This window comes from Cottoperca gobio, chromosome 13 (genome assembly GCF_900634415.1).
Source record: "Cottoperca gobio chromosome 13, fCotGob3.1, whole genome shotgun sequence".
NCBI classification, from domain to species: domain Eukaryota; kingdom Metazoa; phylum Chordata; class Actinopteri; order Perciformes; family Bovichtidae; genus Cottoperca; species Cottoperca gobio.
Window position 1 is genome coordinate 6,969,544 of NC_041367.1, and position 10,341 is coordinate 6,979,884.

The 10,341-nt window shown below is 38.6% G+C and overlaps 1 protein-coding gene across 1 annotated transcript; it reads left to right on the forward strand.

Annotated features, from left to right (window-relative positions):
• The first annotated feature begins 426 nt into the window (after positions 1-426).
• Positions 427-10,197, forward strand: LOC115017941 (TRPM8 channel-associated factor homolog). Its single transcript, XM_029446691.1, has 11 exons — positions 427-1,073; positions 1,540-1,756; positions 2,030-2,315; positions 3,253-3,551; positions 4,151-4,316; positions 4,508-4,602; positions 5,207-5,414; positions 6,213-6,449; positions 7,190-7,413; positions 7,605-7,718; positions 9,611-10,197. The coding sequence occupies exons 1-11, from the start codon at positions 427-429 to the stop codon at positions 9,851-9,853; spliced, it is 2,736 nt and encodes a 911-aa protein (XP_029302551.1). The 3' UTR covers positions 9,854-10,197.
• The last annotated feature ends 144 nt before the right edge of the window (positions 10,198-10,341 follow it).

Here is a 10,341-nt window from a genome sequence, read left to right on the forward strand (position 1 = left end):
CAGAAGAATTTCCCAAGAATCTTCATTTGTATTATAGACTTCACTGGTAATTTGTATAAAGACTTAATTCAAACTTTCTGTGATACTATTACATAGTGTTCTGTTTGTAAAACTGTTGTGCCTTGATCACATTATATAACCAGAAAAGGTTATCAGGTAAAGCTCAGTTTTTGCTTTTCTGTAGAGTTTGGATGATTTTCTGTAGCGTTTGGATAGAATTAAGACCTGCTAACTCTTGGACCATGATGGATGAAGATCTGTGGATTTTCCTTTCATTTCTGAATCAGTTGATTGACATTTTAATGTTATAACTTTACTGTTATGTGAAATGTTTTATTTAAAGCTCTGTCAATACTCTTTCTCTTCCGACAAAACAGCCCATCTGTTTAACCTGATCCAACCTTCAGAGCATCGCTCCTCGACATCATGCCCACCCAAGCCACAAAGTCAAAAAAAGAAGATGCCTACATGTCCCTGATGAGAGGCTTGAAAGAGCTGGACCTCCACGGCCCCTGTGTTCCCAGTGACCTTGTGCTGACTGGAGACCATGCCTTTCCTTTAGCGATGAACAGCCGAGGCCAGGTCCTGATGGCAGCCTCTCTGTACGGCCGTGGAAGGATTGTGGTCCTGGGTCATGAGGGATACCTGACCACTTTTCCTGCTCTGGTAGAGAACGCTCTGACCTGGCTGAGAGGAGATGGATCTGACAACCTGTCTGTGGGGGTCCACAATAAGGTCAAGGCAGTCGCTGATAACCTCAGCAAATCCAGCTTCCAAGCCAAAGTTGTGGGGGCCTTTGGTGACAGTCGGGATGTTGGTGTGTATGTGACAGATGCCTACAGCGTGGGTGGAGAAGTGAAAGATCTTGTGGCATTTCTGAAAGCTGGAGGTGGAATTCTGATAGCAGGGCAGGCGTGGAATTGGGCTTCAACGTACCCGAAGGAGAACACAATTCTACAATTTCCAGGGAATAAAGTGTGTGGTGTGGCAGGAATCTACTTTACTGCGCATTATGGGAAGGTAGAGATCCTGCCTGTCTACCCTCAGATCCCATCCTCATGGATGGCTTTACGGTAAGACTTTACTCCTCTTCCTTTCCATATTTGTGACTTTTCAACTTAACAAAAAAATTGCCTGTTTAGACTATCCTTAATTGCAATGTAACACCAATGTACACCTTTATCACATTTAATTGTCATTTAATGCATTTAATGCAATATGTCAACCTGTAATTGACTGTTGTAGCATAATAAAACACATTGTATTTATTTATATCACCTAATTTAAGTACATTTACTGTTAGGATTTTCTTCAAGGAAACTCTTCAAGCATTCAAAGACACTACAAATAAATTAAATAATCTCACTGAAATGTATTTCTGTGATGAAGCTATTTTATTGAGAAATAAAACCAGCCTACTGAAAGATTAATGTAAGAATACTGATACAGGGAATTAAGATCCTTAAGTTTTAAGTGTTTTGTCCTGCTCCACCCATCTCCCTCTTTGTGTCTCTCTCCCTCCTTTTCCCCCTGTTACAGTGTTGATGAGGATTTTAAGGATGACCTGGATTTCTTACTCCAGGGGGTTTCAGAGTTTGACCTCACCGATGGTATAGTAGCTTCTGAGGCACTGGTCCACGGCCCGTTAGCCTTCCCCATTGGTACCACTGAGGATGGACGGGCATTCCTGGCAGGAACCTACTATGGGCAGGGTCGAGTTATTGTGATCACACATGAATATCCTCTGAAAACAAAGGTGCAGTGAGAATTAATGAATGGCATTAGAATGCATTTAAATGAACAGAAATATGTCTTTGTAAGTTAAATTGAATATAAAATGAATGATTTTTCATGTGGTTTGTGTTTCGTGTATCAGGTCTGAAATACAGTATGTCATGTCATTTCTTTTGTAAGATATTAACTAAAGGCCACTAGTAGTTTGGTATGTTTAGTAATGTTACATATTGTTCTGCCAACCATTTTACATGATTAACAAACGTCTCTTTTGAAACAACCCCTTTCATAACAGAAACTGGCTTCGTTTTGGAACAATGCCATTAATTGGTTGGACCAACGCCGGAAGGGGGTCATTGGTGTCGAACCATACAACAAACTACTGAGCGAGTCAGGGTTAATATTTGAAGAGATGGAGTTCAGGAAAGACCTGAGTGTATTTGTTTGTACAGTGTACAAAGACCATGATGTGAAGGAAATCCAAGACTTTGTAGCAGAGGGAGGAGGTCTGCTGATTGCTGGGCATGTGTGGAACTGGGCATATACCAACTTGGGGCTTAACCCAATGAAAGATTTCTCAGGTTTGTAATGCAACACAAGAGTGGTGTTCTATGGTTCCTATTCAACCCAATGGCAAGTGCAATGGCATGATGATATAGGTTGATTTATGTTTGCTGAGAATATCCTGGTGATGTTATACTGGACTTTGGCACTCATCAGGCATAAGCATGTAAATACAGCCCCACATATTGATTTCCACAGCGCTAAATGAGTAACACATTTGCAGTACATATTACAGGAGGAAGGACAGTATCAGGGTTTAAAATGGAGGATGGTGGATCTGCAGCAGAAACACAAGAAATAATCGTCACACATTAACTTTAACAATGTTTTATTGTTGCACTTCTAGTTCATGATTGCCAGCTTTGGGTATATTTACCCTCGGGTCGATTTTGGATTTTGGAACCACTTTTAGATTAGATTAGATGTATTGTCCCCAGGAGGAAATTAATTTTCCCAGCACACAGTATACATACAATATATATACAACGAATAACACAGAAGACAAACAGATAGCACCACACATGACAGATATACAGGTACACACACTCAGTGCGGCCTGTTATTTAAGGCACCAATGGCAGCGGGGTTCAGGCTTTTACCAAAGCGAGCCCTTTTACATTTTAGAGTTCTGTACCTGCGCCTGGATGGCAGTGGGGCGAGATACTAATTGAGTGGGTGTGTAATGTCCTGTTCTATTGTGGTTGCCATAAAGACATCTACTCTTGGACACCTCAATTCACATTTGTGTGGTTCCTTATTAACAGGCCACTGCTTTATACTTTACATTTAACAGATCTGCATAAACTTAAATCTAAAATAAATAAATAGAGTTACAGTTGAATATGACATGACTAAGGCTATTTTGGAGTCAATTCCATCAATAGCCATAAAGGATGAACCATAGTTCAAAGATGGACCTGTAAAATAAGTGATATTTGTTGAACTGTGTTTCAGGAAACAAGATCCTGAACACAATGGGCTTGAGCTTGTTGCCGGCAACAATTGGTGAAGGTTCCTACAAGGCTCCTGTTCCAACCCAGGCCAAGAAATACAACGACCACTTCCGCAATCTTCTCTGTCGTTTTGCTGGTCATGTTATCCAGGGCGAAGAACTTACCGAGCATGAGGAGAAACACCTTCAAAAACTGGGTGTGGATTCTACCAACTTCTTGAACATGAAGGCTTATGACAGCTACTTCTACACACAGGTGCTGTCCATTCTCACTGACATGCTGAAGTCCGGCTTCCCACAGGTGGGTAGTGAATGACTTTATTATATATGATTGTGGGTGGTGATGGTCTAGTGGTCAATGTGAGTTCAATACCAGGGCTGCCACCATTGTACCCCTGAGTGAGGTACTTAACCCTGAGTTGCTCCAGGGAGACTGTCCCTGTAGTTAGTTCACTGTAAGTTGCTCTGGATAAGAGCGTCTGCTATGACCTGTAATGTAATGTAATGATTGAATCAATGAAGTTTCATGAATTTAGTCCCTTTTTAGTTATAAGTCAAGCGTGTAATAATTATATTTGTAAAAATATTGTTTTCCTATATTCATATCTGAGTCCTTTCAAAACCATACGAAATGATGATTACTCCAGAGTAATCACCATGCTTCTCTTAGGGATGCTGTTTTCCTCAAAGAGTCAGGAAAAATTGCAACACACATCAGGTTCTGTCAGGAATATACCCAGAATTATAATCTGGTCGTTGTTTCTGTATCTAGGCCACTGTATATTTCCCAGCCATTTATATTGTTTATCACTGTGTCACCACTGGATTACTCGCGATCGACCAATCAGGTTGTGTGACGGGGATCTGTTTTATAATTATTCACATTGAGTTTATTTCAAGGTGAGTGACAAGAACCCTGTGAAGAATCCCAAAGACCAACTACTCCTCCGTTTGGGTACAGAAGTATATGATGTGTCACCACATCCTGATGCTCTCCTGCCGTACCTCATCAAGGAAAATCCTTTTGTCAAAAACCAGAAGATCAGGATTAATGTTAACACGGCAGGTCAGAGCACTTTGTTGTGAACAAATGAGTAAAATGATACGAGATAAACATGTTGACCTGTGAATTGTCAATTAAATATGTTGCAGTAGTGTTTGTGGTATTACATTGTATTTACAAAAAGAAGGTAGAATCTCTCTTGTGCCTCACATGTACCTCTGCGTCTAACATTTGCTGCTCTGTATGTGTGTCAGGTGGGCATGAGTGGATCAGTACAGGTCTGTACCTCTTTCCTGGTATGAAGACAGAGATGATCATACCAGCAAACATCGTCAACCAGAACTGGAAGGTACATGACACAAAATCAAACAATTACTTAGTTCATTATGTTTTTGTCAATGTTCTGCTAATTTAGACTTCCCAAGTCCATTTTTATCAATATAGCTCAAAATCACAAATTGACCTCAAACAGCAGTGACATCCTCCTTTTATTTATATTGAGCAAACATTGACTAATGATATATATCCATATCAGACATATCATGATATCAATATTGCGATCATCAACCCTTGCCACATTGCACATCTATTATTATTACATTCATTGTTTTAAAGTTAACAGGATTTCTTTCCAGCTTTAATAAGGGAAGTTGCTGCTGTAGTTTGTTGAGAATACAAGATTAAAATGTTTGCAAGATATCAAAGGTTTATGTTTATTTTACAGGGACATCTTTTGAAATGAAGACATGTATTTCTGTTCAAGGTCACCTCTAATTGTGGGACTGAAATGTCTCCTCTCTCTCAGTCCTTATCTCACATACTGTCTTTCTTTTATAGCCTCCATTTATTCATGCTACTATGGCTCATGATGCATCAACTTAAATATTAAACAGTACAGTAGACTTTTCATACAGGTTTTCAAAGCAGTAACACATATTCCATGTCTCCCTCAGATCCAGATAGGTTGTCAAACAGATTACCTGAAAAAAAAGTTGAAGAGAGCACCGTGTGTTCATAAGCAATTCTTAATTACCACAGAGAAGATGCAGGTGTTGAACCTGTGGGGGGGACTCATCTACCTGGTGGCTCCACCCAACACAAAGGTGGAGGGGGCAGAGGTCATAGTACAGACGGCTGTGCGTGCTCCTTATTACAAGTCTGGTGAGTGTGTGTTGACATCGTTGGTTCTTAATAAGCAATCTCTTAACATTACACTTAAATGAATAATATAATGGGGACTCTCTTATTGATTTTGGTACTGAATTATATTGATATGAGTGTAAATAGCTATAGAAAAATATTTAATGCAGAAAATGAAGCAGAATTTCTAACAACTTGTATAAAACTTGTATAAAACTTGTATAAAGCTATTTATAGTATATATCTAAATACAGACATTACAGATATTGTTGTGATATATATATATATATATATATATATATATATATATAGATACAGATGCTTTGCAGCTACTCTAAGTATAGCATGAACTGAAATAATTAAGGTCTAAAGAAATAACAAATAAATGTGCCCCTCCAAAGGGAGGGCCAACAAAACAGACATTGCACACCTGTTTTTTCCTTGGCTGTCTACATTTGGTGTCTGCAGAGGCAGATATGTCCACATGTTTGTCAATATGTAAAGTTATCACATACAGACCACGCTGTCATACATTGGGGGTAAACATGGACAGCATGGGTGGCAATGCGGAAAAGTCTATATTTGCATTAACTAACTATTAATTAAAAAAACTATTACATGCTAACTCTTATCTATTCATGAGCACTTTGTATTCATGAAGCCGATTTAGTAAAAAGAGTCTTTGAAACTTAATTGTTGGCATGAGGACTTCATGCTGTACCTATACTCTGCATACAATGCGGCTTTTTGAAGAATAATTACAATAATTCCAAGCTCTGTTTTGATTTCACCCGAACACCCATCCTGTGTTCATTTCAGATGAGACAACATTAGCTGCTTGGTCGTTGCTGCGCACAGCTCCCTCACCCTGGGCAGAGTTGGAGTTTGACAACATCATCCTCACTGTACCATCAGATGTTGTTCGAGAGCTGGAGCGCCCTGATGAGGTGGCAGCGCTTTGGAATGACATCATGAAGGGCATTGCAGATCTGGCTGCCATTCCACAAAAATTTGCCCGGAAAGAACGCTTTGTAGCAGATGTGCAGATTTCTGCTGGTATGTGTGTTTTGCTGTCACACTCTCACATATTCAATGAAATGATGTCTCAGCTGCATTTGCTGTAAATTAAAGAATAAAAATGGTGTTTGCATTATTTAAATATTTAAAACGGTTTAAAAATGAATACAGAAAATAGGTTTGATAGGTTGATTTAAAGTCTTAGTCCCAGATCTTATACTTCATGTAAGATGTGTATAAGAGTGCAACAAGCTTAAGGGTCATGACTTACTATAGACATACAAGCATCATTAAGCATGGTACATTTGATAGTCAGTATTAGCTAGTGGTTGTGTTGTATGGTGTTTTGTGATTTGGACAATCCCCACATATATATATATATATATATATATATATCTATATATATATATATATATATATATATATATATATAGTACAGTATATATAGATATATATATATAGTACAGTATATATAGATATATATATTACAAGCATTGATAACGTACTGTAGGTACAACTATTTTAATACAAATGTAGCATAGTTCATACCATATATCGAAAATAAATTGTTAGAACGTTCAGGGACAAAAGACATAAAATGTGTATAACTTATTGGCAGCTCAAATGTTTTAGCTAACATAAAGGGTGTTATGTGTTTGTACTCCAATGGTGATTTCATCACAGTGACTAACAAATCCCATTCATCTAAATTACAGTAGCTATGGAACTGTAAAAATATATTACTGTAACATTTGTTTTACTAATTTCTCTTCATCCAGGTTGGATGCATTCAGGCTATCCTATCATGATACAGACACCTTCAGCTGCTGAGCTTTTCAGACCATATGATGCCAGGACCAAAGGCTTGTGGGGAGAAGTCCATGAAATGGGACACAACCAACAGAGAAGCTGCTGGGAGTTCCGACCACACACCACAGAGGCCACATGTAACCTGTGGTCAGTGTATGTGCATGAAGAGGTGCTGGGGCTCAACAGGGAAAAGGTGGAGTACATCCGTTTTATTTTGAACAAATGACCAAGGCCCAAAAAAGCAAAGTCTCTAAGTGTATTTACGTATTGTGACACATTTCATATCAGTAACAGAGTATTTATCTTGTGATCACATGTTTCTCAGTGCTGTTATTTCCCCTTGGTAAACATTATAATATAATGACTTTAATTTGTTCAATGCAGGCTCATCCATCTATGACCTTAGCAAATCGGAAGAAAACTGTTGAGGAGTACGTTGAGGGGGGCAAGAAACTCAGCAGCTGGAACGTGTGGGTGGCCTTGGAGACATACCTGCAGGTGAAAGAGAGTATTTTACATTCTGTAGTGGCAATCGGACAGCAAAAAATGCCACATTTGGAAGTCATTTCCAAGTGTGGTGGTGCAAAAGATGAAGTCCTTCATATACGACAATTTATTTTACATATAGATCCAATAAAAACACTTACAATCGCACTTGTAAATGCAAGTAACTTGTAAGTTACAATCGCAATTTGAAAAACTGCGATGGCTTCCAAGTTCCTAATTCCACCACCTGTTCCCTAGTGACTCCCCAATGTAGGTTACGTAACCACCAGGGGCGTAGCTAGGTTTTCAAGTTTGGGTGGACTTAGCCCAGAGGTGAGGTGGAGCTGTGTGCTCCTGCATGGTAGTACAATTACCATTAAAGGAACTCAGATCATGTGTGTTAAACAAATGCATTATTCTCTGGAACTTCGGGCTATGTATTTTCATTAATGATTTATTTAGCTAGGTACTGTGGCCTATTTCAGGAATTTAATCCAAAAATTGCTCATTTACTCCGAGACCTGAACTAACCTCCATCAGCACTGCTGGCTCAAAAAATCAGCTGTTCTTTGCTGCTGCTTCCCTGTGGCAGAGCTGCCACCTTTCCTTAGGAATCTACTTCTGATCAATGAACATTGGCAGATTATGATAGTTAGAATAGCTATTCACCCTTTCCTGCTTACAATTGTTTTCCATAGTGAACAAACGTTAGCTGTTCTGTAGCTAGCCAGTTACTATTGACTACTGACAATACACCAACAAACATAGAAGACCTAATGTTACTATACTTTTCCCTTTCAGAGCAGCTCGAGACACAGTATTCAGTATTCGGACGTCATTTTTTTGCTGTTATGATCGTGATTTATTACGAATACATCAATAATAAAAAAAAATATATGGCACATTTCACAATAGAAATGCAACCTCTATCATATACCAAGCCCAATAACACTGATGAAATATCATTTTGTAGGCTCTTTAAGAAGCTAACACGTATTAATAACTTCTTACAATTTCAAACAATACATCTTCTAAAATGTCAACCTCTCATCTCCAGCATGACTCGTCAGAAGTTACAGATATCTATCATGATATCAAAGCTGTGCTACACCCGCACAGTCTATGGCGGCACCCTTTTCCCCAGGGTCCTAGCACCCTTGATTTACTCTGAGCCATCTCCCCCCTCCCCCAGGGTCCTAGTGCCCAGTAGTTACATTCTAAAGTATGAAAGGGAGTTTTGGGGAGATTTGGAAACAATATTTTAAAATATCTGTATAGCGTTAACCCCTTTCCACACAAGAAGGAGCATGAGACGTGAATGCCCTTTTATTTTTTTTTACATTTTCATTTGGGTGGGCTTTAAAACATTTTAGGTGGGCTGAAATCCACATAAAATAGGCCTAGCTACGCCACTGGTAACCACAATGATTACCCACAGGTGATGAGCAACAGCAATGTTTACATACCCGTAAATTAACACACACACACACACCACACATAGCACACATCAAAATTGACTTTAAAACATTCTGTAGAGAAGATATTGTTGGGACAAAGTCATTCATTATCCACAATTGCAATACAATAATGTCACAAAATGCAAGTAAGGCTGATGGTCTTTAGCCCCACTAATGCCCTTTTAAGGCTGTAGATAGAATATAAATTAAAGTTATAATTTATAAAAGTTATAAGTGATTCTCTGGGGACCATGTTTGTCTTTACCAAATTCCATCGATATCCATCCAACAAATATATGTTATTAATACAATATTAATATATATAATTCATATTTCACTCTGGACTAAAATGATCGACATTGTCATGTGGCTGAAATGGCCTCTTAGGACTTTTCTAGTTTATTGCAATTCATTTGTAAACCCTAAACTCTGTTTCCCTCCATGTAGCTCCAAGATAAGTTTGGCTGGGATGCCTTTAAGAAGGTATTTGCTGCCTACCACAAGATGAGCAACTTTCCCAAGGACAACGATGGGAAGATGAACCTGTATGCTGAGACTTTCTCCCAGACTGTGGGGATGAACCTGTCTGGATTCTTTAAGGCCTGGGGCTGGCCCATTGAAAGAGCCACTGAGGAGAAACTCTACAACCTGCCTCCCTGGACTGACCACCCCATGGTCCAATATGGCTGAACTTCAGACTGCAGCTGATTAAAATGCAGAGAGATGGGTGTTAGTTTATCAACACAGTCAAAGTAAAAGCATATCAATATTCTTTATAACAAATTAAAAATATTTACATTACACTTCTAATTCTAAATTATCGTTCCTCTAAAAGTAAATGTCCAATTTAAAGCAGTATAATACTGCTGGTTGGTTGTAAAATCAATCCTGTGAGCTGACACATGCGTAGAGCTGAGGAGTCGGGTGATCGTTTTCTCTTTGGGTTCATCACGATGAGCAACTCCTTTCACTTACGCAGTCATTTGGCCCATTGTTAATATACAAATGTTGATCATAGCAGCTTTAAATCTTTTTCAGTAACTATAATAATGTTAACATATTCACATTCACATATTTAAAAAAAAAACATAAAATCTAGGGTAATCTATCAGGGTAATCTCGGGTCTTCTTTCAGGGTCATATAATTATAATACCTTTACAGATTTTTAGATGTTTCT

Coding starts and splice junctions, on each gene's coding strand:
- LOC115017941 (XM_029446691.1), top strand. CDS start 427: ATGCCCACCCAAGCCACAAAGTCAAAAAAAGAAGATGCCTACATGTCC. Junction 1,757..2,029: donor AATATCCTCTGAAAACAAAG/GTGCAGTGAGAA, acceptor CTTTCATAACAG/AAACTGGCTTCGTTTTGGAA. Junction 5,415..6,212: donor TGCTCCTTATTACAAGTCTG/GTGAGTGTGTGT, acceptor TGTTCATTTCAG/ATGAGACAACATTAGCTGCT.